Source organism: Falco cherrug, chromosome 8 (assembly GCF_023634085.1).
Source record: "Falco cherrug isolate bFalChe1 chromosome 8, bFalChe1.pri, whole genome shotgun sequence".
Lineage (NCBI taxonomy): Eukaryota > Metazoa > Chordata > Aves > Falconiformes > Falconidae > Falco > Falco cherrug.
This window is the reverse complement of record NC_073704.1, coordinates 11269880-11291979: the sequence shown is the minus strand read 5'-3', so window position 1 is coordinate 11291979 and position 22100 is coordinate 11269880. Positions and strand designations below refer to the sequence as shown.

The following is a 22100-nucleotide window of genomic DNA, read 5'->3' as shown; positions in this document are numbered from 1 at the left end:
ATGGGGGGGGCCTCGCTGCCTTACATTTCAGCTGGTATTTCACAGGCAGCCTTTGTAATACCTTTTGCCAGAACATCAGGAGCAGCGCTGACAGCTGTTTTCATAGCTTAACAGCCAAAAGAGAAATGGGTTGGGGTTTCCCCCCACCCTGTTTAAAATTTTAGAAAGGAAAGGAGACGAGCAGGGGTTTCTTACACATTTTATGGTTTCAAGCATGAGCCTGGCTCTGAGCGCTCAGCCTGTTCCCACCACCAGCAGCTTCCTCATGACACCAACGTTCATGCAAAACTGAACTGTCTGGAGGTGGGAGTCCAGCCCTGCAGGGAAAAGGGCTGCAGGCAACAGAGTACTTGTGCTGCATGCAGGACAGGGAAAGACAAAAGGAGGGGGCTGCTGCTGTGACTGGGTTCAGTTAAGCAAGTTTGATAGCCTATCCCAGTAGTGAAAGGGGGTTACTGAAAAATTAGGTGCATAGATGGCTGGAGCAAAGACGCACAGGGTAGAAACAGAGGGCAGGGCACAGCACCTGGTCTGCTCCAAGAAGGTGGCAAATTATTAGAGGTGCTGTGGGCGAGCAGCACAGCCCAGGGCTTCCCAAAAAGCATCTCGCTTGACCTGTGCTGTGTTCCCCATCTGCCCCTGCCAGGTGAAGGGCTGCGGGAGGTAGGCAGGCGACGTGAGAAAAGCAAGTGGAGCCTGTTCTTGGTCACCCCTGCCCACTGGCCTTTGCCTGCCACACTTGCATGTGCTCTCATCTGATGATGAGAAAGCCTGCGCCCCACTCTGCCCCCCCTCGGAGAGCAGCACTGGGGTGGGCACGTGCGGAGGAAGAAATGCTCGGGCCTTGCAGTTGGTCAGGCAGCTCTTCGTGCGAGGGCAGTTGCAGTTTGCTGCCACGGGTCTAGCCAGCTGAGAGGCAGCTGTTAGAGAAAAGACTTCTGAGAGTGGTGGGGTGGGGTGATGACCAAATAGACATTTTTATAGTTTCTCCAGGGATTTTTTTTCAGTCTCCTGGCTGCCCGCCCTTTCTTTGACTAGCCTTTGCATTGCTGCCTTGTGAGGCACTAGCACAACAGCTGACAAAGAACATCTGAAGAGGGGACAAAGAAAATGTGCTTAACCTTGCTCGTATTGATAACCACTTGTGTGGCTCCTGCAGCTGGCAAGGTAACAAGCAGCTGCTTTAGACCAGCGCAGCGGAGCCTGACCCAAAAGCAACACAGTGGTTCAACAGCACACTGCAGCAGTGCAGGAACAGCTTCACAGTTCACCAGGCTGACCAGACTTGGTGAATCAAGCTCCTATCACACAGGGTTGTTTTGGCCTGGTGTTAACATCCTTCCCTTCTCACCCTCCAATCTAGAAGAACACTCTCCTCTTGCTTCTTCCTGTAAAACGCTGGATTGCATTTCCTGACAGCACCTTCAGAAGACGGAAGACAGCTAGCTGGTTTACTTCGCCTATCCCACCTCTTAAATTGCAGAAACCTGTCACACGGCCCCCCGGGATCAGACAGAGCGGGCAGTCTTGACCTTGCAACAAAGCTGAGTGAGAGCTGGTTGGATCAGGCTTCTTAATGAATGGATGTGGGTATGGAAAAGACCTGCAAAGCATTTGAGACACGTAACTTTCAGAAACCTTTTCCCAGCAGCAGATGCGCATGCAGGACAAGAGAGATGGAAAAATCTACCTCTGTGCTGAGATGCTGAGGGGGACCTTAGCCTGGCAGCACCAGTGCAGCTTCAGTGCGACAGCAAAGCTGAGCGTCGCTGCCACTTCAGGGTGTTTGCAAAGCCATTCTTGGGCCAAGCAGGTCTCTGTGCCAAGAGGAAGCATTACTGCTATTTCTTCACTTCTAAAAGGCCATCAAATTCAGACTAGATACAACATATATAGAAATAACTTTTTAATTAAAAAAACCAACCTTGCATCAAAGATTATTGTATCAGACATCGAGGCAAGATTCAAGTTTAAGACAAACCAGTGTTAAAAAAAGTGTTTAAAAAAATAATCAGAATGTGCAATAAACTACAATGTAGCAATAGGTTGTAGTGTTGAAACTTTACTGAACTGTTTTCAGATGCCTAGGGAGTATTTCCTGTCATTTTGACCAAAAAAAAAAAAAAAAAAAAAAAAAAAAAAATTGACAGTAAAACTGGGTCATCTGTCCAGTGCCATTCCAGATATTACACGTGGAAGAAAATTTTGCACAAAGACAGAGACCCCTATTAAATTGCCTTCAACTGTCCTACACAGAAAAACTTCCTGTTGATGGATTATACATACATTCAATGTTTAATCTTTGTTAATACCTCTTGAGACTGCAGATACATTCCAAACTATGCTATTTAGATGCAAGTTTAAACAACTTGCTTTTGTTTCCTCACCAGGAACTCGCTGGGAAATTCAAATTCTATCTGGAATCACAATGGAAAGCTTTGGGGCTTTTTTCTTTATTGGTCTTCTAGACTTCAATCATCTTTTCCTTTTCAGCTAGTCACCAAATGTTGGCATACTTGCGAGACTCTTACAAGGCACTGTACAGAAATCAGAACAATTGTCTTTAACATATTAAAGCAAAATATTATGAGCCTCATTAGCTGCTGAAGGACTAAGGAAGTAAGATGACCCAAAACACAATATTCAAAGAGCTGCGTCACTGATTTGACTTGACTCCTCTTTGCTGCAGAAACCCTACTTTCTGAGGAGCGGATATACTGACTATTGAAATGCAGTGGTCTATTTCTACCTTATTGCTTGAGGACCGTCTATACGAAACATGCCCTGGCACTACTGAGAGCTGAGTACAGATTTTAAGCTAGATGCAAGGCTTCCAGAACACCTGCTTTGAAACTGCCAGTTCTCACCTACCCCTTCTCTTGCACATGGGTTACACACATGCATTTAGAGAGGCAGATTTTTGCCCCACGGTCATGCCACACGGGAAAATAATCTGAGGCTATTGCTTCTCCCCACTGTTTTTTTCAAGTAGTTTTTCTGTGTTCAGTTGAAGTTGTTGATTAAGGTAGACAGCATATCCTGCTGCACCAGAATCCACTAGAACCAGAAATGCATTTGAAAACAAACAAAACAGAAAAGGATGATTATTAACAGATGTGGCAATATGACAACAGAAAGTGAATGGTGCCAGCAATTTATGTGTGCCCACTCCCGACATCGGGAATATTAGACTTCCAGCTTGAATTAATTACTTTCTCTTGGGGTTCAGGAAGAAGAAAGTGTTGTCTTTGGGATTTATCCTGCCTGTTACAAAGCAAGAAAGAAAATATATTATATGCAGCTAACATACAGGTTTTGAATTGTGCTGTCATATGCTGGGTGAACAAGAGAGATTTTACCTTACGCTTTTCTCCACCTTAATTGGCTTTCTTAATGAACCACATTATTCCCTGTCACCTTTGTTTTCTTGTATTGTTGATTCCCAGGCAAACATTTTCGCAGTCTTCCGAGTCTTCGGCAGATTGTTTTCTTGGTGGATGGCCATTGTCTGGCAAACCAATGGGCGTGCATGAAGTACAGGGAGAGTCACTGGGGAAAGCTGCACTTGACATTTCAGTCTGATTTGTTATTTGATCTTGGCACAGTAAAGCTTCTACCTCTTCATTTTTTAGTGGAAAAACTCGAAGTTCCCACAGCCCAGACTGAAAGGAATCAGAAGGGTAGGAGTGAGGGTGGAAAAAGAGGGAAGAGGGGGAAAAGGTATTTCAGTTCAGTCTGAACCGATTAGCTGTGTGCACAATGATCAGCTATCAAGTAACAAATGAGTGTCTGTCTGTACAGTGTTTGCAGGGCTCTTCAGATAAAGAATACGACGCTGCTAGGCACCAGCTGTCAATGTAAGCTGGCTTCATGTGGTTTTGAACTAGTAACAGAGCTACAGTGGAACAGGCACGGTATGGGAAGGGGGAAGCTCTTTTCCATGGTGCCAGACCATCAGGATACCTGACACCGTAACGATCAGGCCTGTCTGGAACCCTGGCCAACATCCCTGGTAAAAGATCCAGCATTGCTGAACGCAGGCATGTCATGCTCACCTCAGAAACACGTGCCGTGGGTACTGAGCAAGGAAATTTTTACATGTTCACAAATCTTGGGCTTCATTGATGAAGTGTAGCAACCTAGTTCTAAACAGGAGCGCTACATTCAGGATAGTTTCAGGTTCTTTGTTTTAGGTTAGATATAGTGGTCACTGAAGACCTGACCAGACCTGGAAGCTATTGGAAAGACCCACCTTCGCTTCCTGGCTCTCCCTGCAGACTTGTGCAATCCCTGAACAGACGGAGCTGTGGGCTTCTGAAGTCAAGTCGGGAACAGGTTCAGCAGCACAATGCAGCGAGGCACAGGAACTGCCGTGGTGGTCTTTCTGCACTGAGTCTTGGCTGTGTCGTCCGTCAGCATTTTTGCTGTAAGATCTAGTGTGAGATAAGAGACAAGAGTCTTAAGGGCTGCTCCCTGCCCTTTCACAGTGCCTGGAAGTTTAGATTTTCTTTCAAAGTGTGCAGTTTCTCCTTACATACTGTCTATGTTCTACTTCTTTAAATCAAAGGAGATGAAAACACATGGTTCTTGACAACCTTGTCACAAGCGGAGTGCTGTGTGGAGGAGCTAACTGGGTAAAACAGGGCTGGAACAGGTACACTCTGGCTGCAGAACAGCTGGTGGCTGGTCCCACTCTTGCACCTCGCTCCACATGCTCACCAGAACTGTAATTTTGGACAAGAGAAGTCAGCTGTGGGCTCTTCCCACTCAGGAGAACATGGCGTCATTCACAGGAGCCTGCGGAGTCCAAACCGCAATGTCAGCGGACGGTGCCAGTGGAACTCAGGAAGAAACAGCAGGTCCTCGGGCTCCCCCTTCCCACCTCTGTTCTGGACTCGTCTCCAAAGCAGTCAAAATAATTTAAGACAACTAAAAAGGCTGACCTCACCTTTTGTACAAATTTGAACTAGATATAAAATACTGGCATACATCTTAAATGCCAGGTGGCAGTCTGACCTTGCTCATGTCAAGGGCAGTTTTACTTCTGAATGCAAAGAGCACTAAGATTTCACCAAGGAGTTCATAGTGTTTCAAAATTAAGGGGACATACAGAACTTGTATTATTCAGTACACTTTCTAAAGCTTTTTTGATGTTCAAAATCGCTTAAAATAAGAATTCCTTAATAGAGTTTAGCTCTAATTTTATCCTGCATTAAAAAAAAAACCCTCCCTTTGCATATTTATTCATAGTGTCACAGTTCACTTTCAGCCAAGAATAGACACAAGCATATGATAAATAGCAGAAAAAGTTATCCCAGCATTTATAGGATGCTTTTTGTCCTGGCAGATCCTGAAGCAATTTATGGGAGTCATTTTCTCAGAGCCAAACTGCAGATACGGTTTTATGATGTTCACTCTCATATGCACTACTTTTTGCAAGACTTCTAGGGCTTGTATTTAATTTCTGATGAGTTTTGCACCAGACGGTAAGCCTGTGAGAATTAACTTATTTCACGCAATGACTTTTTTAAGCCTACGGTCCCTGGCACAGCCTAGGACCCTTCAGTAATGCGTCTCTGAATGCAGTGGACTTTCATCTAAATCAGGTGAGTGAAGAAGGGCTCATTTTACACTTGGTGGCTAAAGTCGAAATAACTGGGAGTGGCACAAAATAGCAGAGCTATGCGTTCGGTATGGGAGTAAGATTTTTATTCACTAATACCAGTTCACTAACATGCCAAATTTTGGTAAGTATGCATGCTTCAGCACTGCCTTCCCTTTCCAGCCACAAAACCAAACATGCCTGGTACTGTCCCTGATGAGTTAATTAATGAAGAGTGCCCCTGTTTTCAAACTTCTCTGTGACAGCATTTCTTAAACTGCTGCACCAGCAGCCAACACCAGTGGTTCAATAGGAATGCTCTTATCAAAGTCAGTACACCTGCCTGCTATTCCTTCTGGGCCAGCGGCTCTGCTCCCACAGCGACCACCTTGCTCGCTCTCTTTCTTCATACTTCGTATGACGTAAGGAAAAAACTTCATCTGACAGATCTTCTATCTGTAACGAAATACAGGGGTAGCAGCTGCCATAATTAGGAACATCACTAGAGACAAAGGCAGCCAATATTATATATAATTCTGCAAAAGCCTGTTCACCAAATGAGGAGGCAACACAATGCATGCTTGCGGTGCAAAGGCACATCAAAACACATATGCATTCAGCTTAAAGTCTCACTAGAGCTCTAGTATATAGGATGCTGTCACTTTCATTTTATTTCTTTACATGTCTGTCTGTGGTTGATGTGAATGGATATACAAATTATACCCCCTCCCCCCCCAACACATTTCTCTCTATGGTGAGAGGCAGAAAATTAAGAGGACAAGTATTCATTTGCAAATCAAGGCAGTATTAAAAGCATGTAATAAAGACAAGCAAAAATTCTAGGAGTTTCCAGAGACTGCTTTAGGAGGAGAGGCTGGGAAGCAGCAGGATTTGCCAGCACGGAGAAATAGGTCTGCCTGCGATCACCAAGGACTTTGATAGCTCCACATTGAGAGGAACTCAGCAAACCTGAGATGCTGCATTCCTGCTACGAAACCAAGCAGCAAATGGTTTCTGCTTCGAAAGAGACTATTTCTTAGCAAATGATTTGCATGACTCCTGTAGAGCTTAAAACAGCCTTCATGTGAGTACTTTTAACTGCTCATAGCCAAACAAGAGCCAGCTTTTTAGGTAAAACTGAGATGTAAGCTATTGCATCTGACCTTCACTGTGAAAGAACCATCTTCATTTTTCCATTGGCAGCACACCAGGAAGTTTGCTCAGACATAGCTGGGCGAGAAGCACTTTGCTGCCCTTCCCCCTCACTCCCCAGATGGCCGGGTGAGCTCTTGGCCGGACCCCTCCAGCACAGCTCAGAGTTATTTCAAAGTGCTCCAAACCATTCAACCTCTTCAAAGTTCACCTAAAAAGCCAAGGTTGGCAAAAGCATATGAGTGCTGCAGCCATGGATTTTATGCCAGCCACTCCCAACTCAAAAGCAGAGGAATTCTAGGAAAGAACAATTCCTGGTTGTAGGAGCCATGAAGCTGCACTGCCAGATTGGTCCTGGATGAGAATCATATGAATAATAGGGGGGGGGGATGTCATGGAAAAGAAATTTATTTTTTCGGTAAAGCAAAATCCGCAGTGGTATTATACAAGTAACGTTTATCTTCTAATTGAGTCTGATAAAACACAGAACCAAACACAGAGTCCTCGCTGCAGTGCCAGATAGCGCCATACAATATAGGTTGTGCTGTCAGCTAGAAGTACTCCGCTCCAGGCAACTTAGGGCCCTGAGGTTTTGTGCAGAAGCCATTCTTTGTATCAAGTCTTGCAGCACTAAGGTAGTTCATGACCATTATGGTACAAGTGCCAAGCATTAGAATGCTGTAAACTATCTGGTAGTGGCACTCAGCTTACCAGAGAGCACATTTCCAACCTAGATGGCTGGTCATGAACTACAGCACCGGAATGAAATTTAATGGGGTCAGTGAAAAGGATCACCTGCTGTAGCAGGGGGGTGGACCGGATATCTCCAGAGGTCCCTTCCAACCCTGACCATTCTGTGATCCTAAAGACAGCAGTACGATCTGACTCGGCCACAGGACTTGCTTGCTAAAACTGTAGCTGTCCAGTTCCTCCTCAGCCCAGTGTTCAACAGGAACCTTCAAACAAACAGGCCTGCTTTGTTTGCCCATCTCATGACTGCTTTTTGAAGATTCCTCATTGCTTTAATTTATTTATGTTAAACACAAACGACTTTGTTAGCTGCTGGTTTCCTTTCATGTAGGTCAACTTAATGGCCTTCCTCCTCTCTCTGGAATTCACCAGCTCTCTCACTTGGATGGCATCAGTACGGGGCTTCATCTCAGTTCAGATTCTGTCTTTCCAAGGTCAGTGATGTATAGCGTGAAAGTGAGAATTTTATGAACTACAAAAGTGCTATTCCCTCAGGGAAAATTCAGGATTTTTCTGTGTGCTCAGATTTCCTTTGAAGTGGAAACAAAAGATAATTTTGAAAGAAAAACTTAGACTTTGAAAATACTTTTCTTAGCAAATTGCCAAAACTTTTCATGCTGGGAAGAAACTTCATTTTTAACAAGCTTCCTTTCAAGAATCGAAGTCCACATTCCTGTCCAAGCAAAGAGTTTTGAAAAATACAGAAATAAGCCTTACTGTTCCTTTTCCATAGCTGGTGATAGCAGATTTAACTACTTGCTTATTTAAAATGAGTTTTACATTTTCTTATATAAAGATTATTCTTTGTTCTACGAATAAAATCCTGTTACATCGGAGTAAAAGGTTCAGCACAGCCTCTGCTCCTCCCCAGCTTTGTGACACTTTATATATTTACTCCACCAGCTTTAGGTTAATTTAAACTTGCTTTAACTGGAGAAATTTGATTATTTTTTTTTTTTTCCCCTTCACTAAGGTTAGTTTGAAAAAGGACAAAAGAACTGTCATTCCTCAGTGGATGGGTCTGGCAGTGATGTTGAGAGAAAAGACTATTAGGAAGGCCTGCTTGTAAGGCATGTCTAATGATTTCACTCAAAGAAAAAGACTTAAAGCAAACCAAGATTTGGACACACACCCACACACACCCATCGCATCTAGTTAAGCTGCAAGACACTGTGCATGAATGTTGAATTGCACCAGGAATATTTCTGAAAGGTTCTCAAAACAACAAAGTCTGTGCTTCGGTCTTTGGCTTCATGGGAAACACTGAGTCATAAGCCATGAAAACACTTATGCAAAACTAATTACACACAGAATTATTCCAAAGTATTTGTCATTACTAAAACAGCTACAAAATAAACTTGAACGTTACTTTACAACTATGCCTTGCCAGAAACTTTAACCTGGACAAAACAAATTAAAAACAAAATAAAACAGGAAAACCTGCGCCACACCCTCCCATGCCTTAAAGCAATAACAGACTGCAAATTCATACATGCAAACCAGGAAACTCAAATGCTCTATTTCCAAAAACTAAGTATTTTTAGAGCAAGTAATAGAGCAGACATAGATAGTAGATTAACTTTTGCATTGCCCATTTGTTTGTTATGTTTGTCCTTGTAAGGCGGAATTTCCAGAAACAAAAATGAGACACCCGAAGAACCATAAGCTTTTTGTACTCAAATAGAGACAATAATGGTTAATAAGCCTGACTTTCAGAAACTGCTGAGTTCCTGTCCCTGGAAGTGTGGCTCCTATAGAACATGACACATTAAAATGTGAGGTCCCAAATGTAACTTGTGGAAACTTTGGATGCAAGCTTGTTGCACAGATTCAGGTTGTTGCATTGAAAGCCTTATGGAGAAGAGGGAGAAGATTAAAAAAAAAAAGAGGGAAAAAAGGTATCAAGTAGAACAAATCCCTAACTGCTGGCTGACACAAGAACTACTCCAGAAGTTTTAAATTTAGCCATGCAGAAGGTAGGCAGAACAGAAACTGTTACACAGTCCCACCACAGGCTACTATGCAGTGGAAAGCAAAGGAAAAGCTTACTTATGTAAAAGCAGAAAGTATGTTTTGCCCTCTCTCATCCTTCACGAATAATCTACTGAAGCTTGCCTTGATTTCAGCACAAGGAACAATTTCAAGAGTCTCAGAATGCAAGTGCAGAAATGCAAAAAGGTAATGCTGCTGTTTTCTCATGTCATTTCCCAAGCTTACGCAGTAACAAATCTAACTCGGCCTAAAATCTAAAGCAAAGGAAGTGGAATTATGATCAGACAACCACCTTTTCTTAGTATTCTGAAAAACGTCCAAACCAATTAACATGATCCCAAAACAAAAGGGGAAAACTGGCAATAGACAAACAAGAACTTTTAGCATTTTTCTCTTGTCTGACATCTCTCTCTTTCTACCCAGCAGCTGGCAGACAATACAGAAGCAGTGGACCACAGCAGGAGGCAAAGCTGCTTTATTGTTAACTCAAGTTATTTCCTGGCCAAAGGATGAATCATACAGGATCAACTCGTCATGCCAAATACAAATGTAGTGGGAGGGCTACTAAACAAGAGATTAGCCCATGAGCTTCAGAGAGAGACACCTTGAAGTCCCTTCAGCAAGATCGCTAAATGTACATGAGACAAGTCATCTGTATGGGTTCTGAAATCTAAACAAGACATTGACCGAGTCTTCCAAGCAAGTCCTTTGAAGCCCTGAAGTCAAATCACTGTTGAAATTCTTCTTTTTCCCCTGCGAGTGAGCAATGAATAGTAGATTCTCAAGGGACAGCGACTTGCTGCCGTTATTATTATTCTCCAAATGGTTTAATCAAATATCCTTGCAAGATGGTTCTCCTATGTATGTATTTTGACCTTCTCACTACAAAAGATCAGGAATGTTTCCTGCTAGCAGAGATGGCACCAAACTAAAAGGCAGTGGGTCAAGGTCACATAAATCTGACCACCAGATTTCACAAGAATTTCTCAAGTGATGAGGAAAGGCAGGGACAGAGTAAGTTTTTCCTTTCCGTCTGATCCAAGAGTATGGTGCCAGGTAAGTGCAGCTACACCAGGCAGGGAGCTGAGACGGTGATGCTCTCCAAAAGAAAAGGTTCATTTCCATGAAGCAGGCAGCTACAGACCTAGTAAAACTGTGTGGAAGCTAGCATCTTTGTGGAGAGTGTATTTTCTACCCCAAGGGAGTGGCACAAAGCTTTGTTTACTGTGTTTAGGATAACCTTCTGTACCGCTACCCAAATGCAATCTTTTCCTACTAAGGCACTTAAACCCTGGTTGTAGAGAGTGTCTGAAAAAGGAGCTCAAGAACAAACATTGTGCATGAAGGTACAAATGTAAGTCCTAGAGTTACTACAGCTGATAGTGGCCGACAGCAAAGACTGTAATGAGGTTAGAGTTATCAAAAAGACAGCAAAACAGGCATGTTTCTGGAAAAAAAGCCACAAAAAGACTGGAAGGACAGAAAACCAGCCCAGAGACCAGACGTGCTGGTACATTCACACTGGGGTTAGGAAATGCATCCAACATCTGATTAGGGGAGAAAGGGACCCCCAGCTGCAAAGTCCATGGGCATTCCCTGGAAGAAAAAGGTGGATTCTTATGTCTGGAGGAAGCAACAGTAGCACACGATGTGCAAACTTAGTGCAAGAGGCAAGCAGGAAATGCTGAAGGTTATGTTGTTCCTGACAAAGCAGAAAGAAGAAAAGTTTGCTCCCAACAGGATGGTTGCAGGAAAATGAACACCGAGAAGAAAACTGAGGAAACCTGCTGGGCCCATGTGCAAAAAGACTGTTTACCTTCTGAAGAGCAACGCACCATGGGAACTGGCCATGAAAGAAGAGGATGGGAAAGGACAGACATTATGGCACAGGTAGCCCTGAGGAGACAGTCACAGTGCGAGATCAGGTATCGCAGTGCTCAGGAGCGGGGGCGGCAGAGGCCTGACCAAAGGGACCCTTTTGGGAGCACTGACTGTGCCAGCACCAAGGGACAGAAGAGCCAAACGAACAAGTGACCAATGATTATTAATGGTTTCGCTCACATTTCTGTCATCCACCATAGGGTCAAGTAGGTTGGGATAAGACATTTTCACAATCTGATACTTAATGCTTCATTTTTGAAATTTGAAGCTTACCAGGATTTGCGTGAAGTCAGTGACTTTGGAAAATATATACCGATTGTCCCAATTATATATCTAGTTTAATTAAGAACTGGTGACTTAATTAAAAATACAGCCTACCTCTTCTTCATCTGTATGAGATCTTTCTAAAGGTTGAAATTCAACAACTCTCCAGCTAGAAATGAGACAAGGGAAGTCAAATTAGTTTACTTAAATGCTGTTTCATTGTTTCAGCAATACAAACAAATCTTCTGTTTCTACACTATATTGTTAGTTACCCCTTCTTCAACACTGCTATGGCCTCAAAATTTCTTTCAATTAAAATCATTTCTTATTTAAGGTGCCGATAACAGATGCCAGAAATGTAGGTTTTCCTTTCCCAATCCAATATCCAACCTTTCCTTTTCCCAACACAGTCTTTAAGCTATCCAATAGAGCCTTAATAATATTTTTAGCTTTAAAGACAATATAAAAGCAAATACAAATTAGAGATTTAAAATATGTAACAATTGCATTTAGCCATTTCAGGCCATTTGCTAGTAAGATACTGAATTATAGCACAGGAGATTAATTGCCCTGTTTTCACAATTTGAAGATTATTTTTTTTTTTAGAGTAAGAACAAGTAATTTATACTATGGAAAAAATTAAGCTTATTCTACTGTATCAGAATGGATACATTTTGGAAAAATATGCTAAAACCACTTCTGTTTAATTCACTGAAGATAGTTAACTATTTTCATATGACCCATAACACACAAAACCCCCAGTAACCTCCAAATAACCACTCAGAGTGTATCAGCCTTATGGCACATTTAAGGCCACAACTATCACTACATTTAAGATGATAAAAACCCACTTCTGTTTTTAGCTTGTCTGTGCATCTGCCACCTCCCTGTGTGTATCAGACTGTTTCCCTTGTACTGTCAGTTGTCCAGTCTTCCCACCACTTCAGTCACACAAATTGAAGTGCACAGAAAAAAAGCCCCAATCGCATGAGAAGTTCATCTTAATACTATAAAATTATGTAACTACATGTTCATGATATTCTTAGTTAACACTCTCATGTTCATTTTGGTATCTTCTTTGCAACTAAGGAGGTAATGAACAAACCTTGGCGTAAGGATTTCTTTGTACTGTAATTTCTCCAACTTCGATGGTGCCACAAGCGACATTGGAATAACGATGTTGTCTATATCGTAGGAGCTCTCACTTCTCAACCTCCTCCTGGAGTTATGCTGTAGAATATAATCAATACAAGAGGAGACTCATCAGCTCGAGCCATAGCAACTACATGTTAGCTGAGAAATACAGAAACTGCCCAAGGAGAAAGTCTGCAACTTGAACACACTGTCTAGTGTCTTAATGACTTCTGACTCCATTCCCTCCCCTCCCTCTGCCCCAGTGGAATCTCAGCAGACCTTAAAAGCTATCTCATGTCTGAGATTTACTTCTTGATGGCAAAACTCTTATTGAAATCAGTGGGAGTTTCCCTTCCTTAATTTGTTACAGTTAATTCTGAATACTTAGGAGGACTTGAAAGTTAACGCTGCCTTCTTCATAACGTTCAGTCTACAAAGACAACCTTCTATAAGCTACTAACCCATAACTCAAGTGGTTCTCTTCAGTGTGACACAATTAAGAATTCCAAAAGAATGAAGCTACATTGAGCAGTGAAGAACAGCCTATATAGAAAGTGGTTTTCTGAAAAGAAATGCAAAAGACAGAAACTGAATTTCTTTGCTATGATCACAGTAGGATTCCTGGTGGTGTTCTCTGCCCACTAGTGCAAGGAACCTACATGGGTCAAAAACTGAGATTCATCGATTACAGGAGAAAGTTTAGGTTTAAATCACGATACGTTCCATAATACATGATCTCAATTTTCAGCTGAACATTAATGGAGGCAGTCTATTCTAAAATGCTCATTTAGGTGTTCTTTGACAATAGTCTGCTCCAGCAAGGGGAAGAAAAGGGGAGTGTGCATTGTCAAAACTGCGTTGGGGACACAGATTTAAACTCCGCTCTCCAGGAGTCATCACCAGATTGAAACATGATGACTTACAGAGTACCAGCATACCAGTAAGCTTAGCAGAACCGCGGGACTGAAATCTGAATATTCTTATGAAATTCTCAATGAATTCCAATAAAACAAAGTGTGTTTCTGCAGGGATTTTACTGAACCAGAGCTCGGCTGCTTCTCAGCAAATTTATATACCAGAGACTTTGCCTGTAGTTCTACACAAAAGGTTTTAAATAGTAAAGCTGAGAGTTTACAAATTCTGTGACTGTATTTGCACCATCAGGCCATTTTATATAGCTGCACCAAGACAAAAGGATGATAAGAGCCCTTGTGTAAAATTGGGAACATAAATCACAGTATATTTAATGAAATTTGGGAGAAAAAAAAAAGAATAAATGAAAGGCCCAATGCCAATAAACCAAACTTACACTCCAGTTATATGGTCTGCAGAATTTTTTTTACAAGCAAGAATCTGTTTTAGGAACACCACATACTCAATCTGGAATAAATTACTTAATGTAAGCCTTTTAATTCACTGTAAAAATGCTCCATGCTCTAACAATAAATGAGATGTAAAAGGTGTGTGGTTTTGGATTATTAATTTGTATGACCCTCTGTTGATATTTTAGTTAAGACAGTGAGACATTTTTGGTTTACCTGCGATGAAGTGCTGTGAGCAGGCCTAGACATCGCATTGACATTGGTCACGGCAGCAAAACTGCTATGGGATTCTGGTTCTGTGTGTTGAAAGGAGAATGTCTCAAACCTAGCATTATGTTCGCCTGTCACAAAAAACAGTAGTAAACAAATGCATACTGGCTGCTGTCTATTAAAGATATTTTTCCATACAGTAATAGTAAAGTCATTTCTAGAAGCCCACAGCTAACCAGTTACAATTTAACAAATAATAAAAAAAGCCATCTAAATAAACCCTTGCTACTCATCCTGTCATTGTTGTTCCACAAAACCCATCCCTCTCCTTTTACAAAGGATTTCTTCTTGTGGAACCAGTTTCATATGGGCAAATCCTACTTTTTTGTTTGTTTGTTTCAGGAGCTGCCATACACTACACACATAGCAAATGCAATCAGACTTAAGAGGAATGCTCCCCAGCATTCCCTAACAGCGCTCTTCCCTGGCTGGGGTGCATCTCACTGATGAGCCCTCACTGACAGTTTATTCTTCGATAAATCATAAAACAAAACCGGCAGCAAACTAAGAAAAGTTAGTTTCTAGATCTCCATGTGTGGTTTCTTCTAGTAGTGGTCCACTGCTCCAGACAAATCTTAATTCTTGTTTACTCTTATTCACTTCCACTGTAAGCAGCATTTAGGGGGATTCCAAATTTAACCAGCTGTGTTCTGCTTTCTACCTTAATTTCCAGTAAGAAAAGAGAACTCAGATTTAATACACCAATGAATAAAAAGAATCAGTGCATTCCAACATGGAAACAGAGGTAAGACTGATCCTAAAGACTGTACTGCACAGGCTGGGTCAAGGACATGAACTCTCATCTCCCAGGCGGCTCCGCAACTCCCTGGCACACAGCTTTTATTTTTGGCCTTGTTCATCAGGCTGACCTTCCCCATGGATAATTTCTCCTAGACAGAGCCCAAATTAGGAATAAATATGTAGTACTACACCCATAGCACTAATAAGCTAGAACTTCTGCTGCTACTCATGAATACACTACATAGCGGTTTTCTGGCATTGGGAAACTATGATCCTCATGATAAGACTGGTTTTTTCTGTTCCATTAACGCAAAGAACTAAATGCTATTGACAGAAGACTAATTGTAACTTCAAAAGGTTAACGGCAAGAAGTTTTCGCTCTTGCTAGTGCTCCCAAGTAACTTGAATTGTTGATCTGTGTGCATGACAATACACTTAGGCAAACAGCGTGGCTGCAAGAAACACTGTGTCAGCATCTGTCTTTTGGGGACCAGCAACTGGGTAGGGAAGCGGGTGGCATGGGCAAAAAAAGGATCACTGATAGTGAGAGGGGACAGGGCACAGCACCCCTGGCAGAGACAGGCACAGAGCGTAAGAGAGGGCTGTACAGCAAAAGGGAGGACTGTAATGCACAAGGGGAATGACGCAGAGAAAAATACCCATCCAAATCAGACAGTTTTCAGTGTGTCCAAAACCACCTTTTACTCTCTCCTGTAACTTTCTAATCATAGGATTTTTTTGGTTTGGGGCTGTGGTTTGTAGGTTGTTGTTTGGTTGGTTTTTTTTAAAAAAATAAATATCATAATTTTTGGTTAAATCATCTCTGCATTAATTCCCATATCTCCACCTCTATTGCAAGATTACACTAGCAGTTTTACCTGGATATGCACCAGAAGTGTATTTTTCTACAATGTTAACAGATCATTTATATCTTTTAATTCTTTGAGGAAAATTTTAAATATAGTTTGTTCTCTTACTCAGTTATTTACTTTCTTCAAATGTCTTGTGAGGAATTTTGCCAAAAGTTTGCCAAAAGTTCACATAAATGAACTTGTAACAAAATCTGTTAGGTTTTACATTCTAATAGCCTGGAGAGGTAAGATGTTTTTTATGGTGTGCTGAATTTTTTGTCCTTAAATTGTCACATTATTCTACAGAACTTTCAGGACACTTTCTATTAATTTACCAAGTGCTGAAGCAGAGATTCAATGGCTTGAAATATAAAGATAACAAGGATGAAAACACTAATTATAAGCACTGGCTACCCACAAGTCATTTTAACAGTCTGGAAGGAAACTAGAACCACAAATGACAGTACACAACAAATGAAACGTAGGTAACCAAAGATGCCAGGAATACTAAATGTTTGATTGGGCACATGATTGGACAGATAACTTTGCAATTCAGTCTGTTTCACTGACTACTATAAAAAAAAAACCTTCATATTAAAAATAATGACAGCCAGTATGTGAAAAACACTGTTGGACTGCTGAGCAGTTTCCTTTGAGAGTATTCAAAAAATAAAATACAGAAGCTTGTCTCTTTTTGCAATATATACTCAAGAAGAAGACGGCAAATTATTTTCATGGTGTCATAAGTCCATTTCTTCACTCCTGTAAAGTTTCATAACAGTATCCTTTTTGGAGACAACTTACAATTAATTCCTAAAGCCCAGTGATAAACTCATTTACACAGTACGTATTTTAAAAGAAGTAGTGCTGTCTTAAGCAATACCATTTTTTTCTTACCTACTGCTGTCTCACTTAGGTGTCTTTTCTTTCTTCCTTCTGACAGCTGGTCAGATGTTCCTGACACTGACTGAGATTTGGAATTAGATAAACAGCCACCGCTCCATTGTTTGACAGAAACGTTGTGTTGATTATAGTCTACAACAGAAAAAACATGTATCGAGTTGAAAACTTATTTTCCATTGGTGCAATTTACAGGCAATCTCAACTGCTGAACTATTTCTAATGGAAAAAAACCCAGACTTCCGATAGGAATCCAAATAGTAAACAGTACTGCAGTCAGGCACCTGTGACTGCAGAGCGCCCATGGTGCAAATTCCCCCCACTTGTATTAGTGCCCTCCTATGGCTCTGATGAGATCATTTCATGCAACAAGGGAGAACCTGGCAGCGTGGTCTGGGAAGAGATTCCTCTTCCACCTAAAGCCTTAACCAGTTACCTTCTCTGATAACCTGCTTTGTGGTAAAATTCTAAATTGAACCTATTTCAGTTAGAAAGTTTTAAATATATTAAATATTAAAATATTTTGCTTTACATACCATTTTCTGGAGATACTTTAAACTCCACTCCCAAAGATGAGGTATCAACAGGTTCTCCTTTGATGTCATCCTTCCTTAATAATGTTTCAAAGTATATGTGAAGAGGAATATCTAATACATAAAAAAAAATATCCAAATGGAATGGGGTCTGTATCAGAAAGATAGCAACCTAAAAGCCAATGAATTATGCATCATTGCTGAAAGTCTATGAATTGATTTACACAATATATAATACAATATATTCTAGTAATATAATCTGTGAGGAATATTGCTGCCTCGAGTCCTTCAATTCATGAAGAACGGCAGAGCTCAGTAACTCCTGTGAGGACTGATTACTTGTCTACGTGGCAGCAGTGTCTTCACATGGTCAAGCTGAAGACAATATAGGAAAACATGTCCTGAACGTGGTGAGAGCAAAGGAAAACTCGATGACAATATACCAAAAAATCCCTGCCAGACATTTCAAAGAAGTGATTTTTGCATGAGTGAAAGAGAAAATTCGAGGAAAGGTAACTCATCAACATAGTTATTGTACGAGTGCTGTCCTCCACTACAGGCAAAGATCTGTAGTTTTTGCTATCAGTTATCTAAGTACTAGTAAGATAAACTCCAGTAATTGCCTGGAAGGAGGAACTTAAGGTATGTGTCTTTCTATTAGCACAAAGTGAGAATTATGCCATGGTAAAAACAAATCCATTTTTAGCTGTGAAGCTGCACTGCCATACTACTGACCAAGTGGTTCCAAGCTCTCCCACACTAAGAGCTTCTAAGGCTTGACAGGGCAACTCAGATCGAGGTGGGATCAAACCTAAGGATGGCTCCTGAACAAGTCCCGGTGCAGGCACACACACACATTGTAGATTAACAGCACTTCTTTTGGTGTTCAAAGTCAAGGTAAGAAAGAGCAAGGTTGTCTTACTCTGGAATAAACTATGTTCATACCTGCAATTACTCCAGAATTACACTTCATGAAAACAAGCTCTGGATGGTATCAAGTAAGAGTAAAACCGAGGTCTTGCCCTCTTACCTAACTCCTGCACAAAACTCAGCACAGCAGAGAGCACACGGTGTGCCTTTCCTGTCATCTGAAAAGGCTTTGGTTCAGCCTTTTGGGTACAAGTAATTAAGGTTTTTGGAAATTGTGACTACCAGGAGCCATGAGGTAATTTCAAGGTACATTCCTCCCTTCTCTCTCTGGCAAAGGCTACAGCAGGGCAATGTAAATTCATTTCCCGAGGGAGTTCTAACTCAGAATTAGTCTGCAAAATATCTCAAATGGTAAGGACTTTACCCACTGTTGCAAGGCAGGAAGGCTTAAGAAAAATAGGTTTCTATCTGAAAAGCCTTTCCAGAAACAAATTTACAAGAAAGAAGAGAAAATAAGTAGAAATAAATATGTCAACATAAGAAACAAGCTTGACATTACATTCAGAATGAGAAGAGGACAGAGGGCAGGGCCAAAGGGTGGGCTTTAAACTACTTTTATTTACATACAACCTTAGCCTTGTGTGCCTTCAGGACTTGCCAGGACAAAACCTTTCAATATACTTTGCTAACCAGAAAGAACAATTTATTTCGATTTGATATGGATCTAACTAGATATTTTGTCACAAGACCCCAAGGTTTCTGCTGTGTTTCCTATTCTACTTCTGAGAAAAACATAAAGAAGGTCTGAAAGGTTTATTAGTCACAACATTTAAGTAATGAAACAAACAAAACATTCTCCTGTGTTCTTTTGTCTCAGAGATTTTTTTTATGTGCTTCTGTATCTTAATCAAAAGGTCAGGGGTGTTTGTTCCAGTTTATCCACAGACTAGGTGCAGAAATGCCAGAAACCCAAACTTCTTAGATAAAACCTATAATTTTCCAGTTATCAGGGTGCAAATTTAAAGAGGTGCTTTTATGTTCAAGGGATGCTGCAACGACTGACGCATTTTTGGTCAAGACTCTTGGTAGTCTGGAAACTCTGAAGGCAAGGGTTAGAACCACAAGGATGACTATGCTTCCAGAAATGAGTACAGTAGTGAGCCAGTCCCACTACACTATATTTACTAGGTTGGCTGCAAATTACGATTCTCCTTTGAAAGTAAAAAACAAGAGAATAAGTACCCTGAATGTAAAAAATTAGGTATAACAGAGAACAACATTTGAATCTCAACCTTGAGTCCCTCCTCTTACACTGAAAAATCCAACTCCCAGATTTTCAAAGTGGAACAAATACCACTAATCTTTTTTTAACTCACAAAGGAAATTAAGACAAAACCCTTTTATTTACTCTGTTGACAAACATTTTTTTATTCAGAGGACAGTGATAAAAAAAGAGGTAGGCACACCACAAATGGTATTTTAAGAGAAGTTATCCCTTTGGAAAGGGATAACTCTAAGGAAGCTGCAAAGAAAACACGAAAATGAACCAGGCTACCTGACCATGTTGGAAAATTTCTAGCGTGCATTTATTCACAATAATTCTTTCATATGAACGAAAATGACAAATAGACTAGTGGTCTTCATGAGGAGGTAGAGACAGCAAAGTACACAAAGCACAGACTAGAGCATGAATCTAGCCTTCCTTAAAAACAAGAACTGCATCTGAGCAGGAGATAGTAAGTCTAGCACTTTTTTCCTGTCTCAACTATTATTAGGAAGGCTAAGGCTCCTTGAAAAGAGAATAAATATTCCTCAAAATAAAGATGTTCTTGGTATCGGAATTAAGTTAAAATAACATTTGCTTCCTCCATCCTGGCAAAGGGACCAAGAGTAGCCACAATGCAATCCAAAGCCTTTCATTTTTTTTCATGAGTAATCCTTTTTCGAGAAAAGAAAACATCAATATTCTTGTTAAACTTCCTAGTCTCCCCTGAGAGTAAGGTAAGGATGAACACAAGGAGCATAGCCTTATATGACTATCCTTGAACAGATTTCTAACCACCCTGGCTCCCGTCCAGCTGGGCTGTCAGAGTCACAGGGTAAGTGATGGAGAGCGTGTGTAAAGAAGAAAGATTTAAGAAGTGTTTTTGTTTCTTTTCCACAACACAGTCCTGCTGACTAGGATGTTTGCTGTTGCACTCTTGAAGTGAGTGTTCTGTTTCCCCTACCTGTTCCTCAAAATAATCTTCTGTTTACGCCACACACGGGATGTAAAACCTTGTAAACCTGCAAGAGTTGAGACCACCACAGGATTCCATGTCCACGCTTGGGTCTTCTCTACTGGCCAGCGATAAGTTCCCCAAACCCAAGACCTACTTATTAAATTACTACCCTGACTTCCTAATACCAGGCTGCAGTGTCTGTGCTGTCATTCTGGGAAGACAGTGGGTTTGATTAAAGACTCAAACAGTTCCATGGAAGTCCCTGCCTCACTTCCAGGATTATTTTGTGGCAAAGCAACTCCCTGAACAGCAGAATTCCTGTACTGGTAGGCAACTACCTGGAAATAGGTTTTTCCCAACATACCATAAAAAACACACCATCCAAAAATCACATAGTATGAATCCCTTCTGCTGATAACAGCATTTAATATCCTATTTTGAAGCCCCAAGTGCTGTCAAGTTGCACCTGCACTAGTTTCGGGGCTGAGTCATAAACAACATCAACTGCATTATTGTTCAAAAAGATTAAAGAATCAGATGACAGAAACCATAAACTTCAAAGACCACAAAAAAAGCTGACTATCACAAAAACAATTAGAAAACCTAAATAAAGCTTTTTGGACCTAGTCCAAAGGGCCTGAACTGAAAGTTGTTTATGAAAACACCACAACCAAGGTATCATATAGTCTGTTGGTAAAAGCACCATCTAAAGGACTAACACTGACTCAATTAGACACACCATGAAAACACACAGAAAAATCCCATTTTCCCTGCCCAGTCTTTCTTGATTGTAATCACATTACTGGTATGGGAACATTAGAAAATGTGTTTTTCAAATGGATGAAGTTAAGATCTTAATTTAATCTAAACGTATTTATTTTGCCGCTGTGAGGTTTTCTGTAAAAGAACTAAGTTCTAAAAACCCCTCAAAAGAAAAGGTAGTACATAAGCTGCACAGCTCTCACAAGCACAACCACCCTCTGCTAGTGTCATTGCATTACTTACCTGAAGGGAATGATAAGACTGGATGGAAGGAAGAGTCCAACTCTTGCACATAATCTAGTATCTTAGATTCTGCGCTGTAGTCACTACTGCTCAAAGTGGAGGCGGGCATCATACATGGTAACCGAGTTTTATATGGAAAGGAGGCATCTCTAGATGGTGAAGTCTGCAAGGATACACAGAAACAAAGGTTAACTTCTCCTTTACCCTCTTTCTTCAAATTAGAGCAGGGGGGTGGGGGGTGGGGTGTCAGTGAGCTACACTCTTCAACATGGGAATGGGAAAAATATTCCTACAAACTTCAGGCAGTTTAAATATGAATTACCTCCACTTATCATGGACTGTAGTGCACAGTACAAACAATACAAAAAACCCCTTAAATTATGGCCAGGAAACAGCTGTCAAAGTTTCCAGAGAAAAACGTAACTGTTTCCAATCATTATTTTTATATATCCTATGACAAACACCTATTAAAATTCTATTCCAGCACAATAGGCATGGTATAGATGCACAAACAAAACTAACACCAGACTAAATACAGGAGTCTCCTCTGTTTATCCCCTTAGTCTTAGAAAGATTCTTAGTATCGCTATCTCTAGACAGTTTGAGCTTGT

General features: G+C 41.0%; 1 protein-coding gene across 6 annotated transcripts in view; it reads right to left on the bottom strand.

Moving 5' to 3' along the window:
* Positions 1–1891: 1891 nt before the first annotated feature.
* Positions 1892–22100, bottom strand: part of KANSL1L (KAT8 regulatory NSL complex subunit 1 like) — a 67630-nt gene continuing 47421 nt past the window's right edge. For 4 of the 6 annotated variants that reach the window (XR_008733467.1, XR_008733471.1, XR_008733468.1 and 1 more), the window contains 10 exons: positions 21490–21652; positions 17396–17506; positions 16857–16994; positions 14314–14438; positions 12747–12871; positions 11756–11810; positions 5946–6058; positions 4253–4433; positions 3360–3662; positions 1892–3264 (listed from right to left, as the gene is read on the bottom strand). Coding sequence is in view for 1 of the 6 variants with exons in the window: in XM_055717929.1 (XP_055573904.1) it covers positions 3414–3662; positions 4253–4433; positions 5946–6058; positions 11756–11810; positions 12747–12871; positions 14314–14438; positions 16857–16994; positions 17396–17506; positions 21490–21652 (1260 nt within the window). In the remaining 5 variants the exon portion in view is untranslated. Of the gene's footprint in view, positions 3663–4252; positions 4434–5945; positions 6059–11755; positions 11811–12746; positions 12872–14313; positions 14439–16856; positions 16995–17395; positions 17507–21489; positions 21653–22100 lie in introns of all 6 variants that reach the window. The other 2 variants (XR_008733469.1, XM_055717929.1) reach the window with 2 other exon arrangements.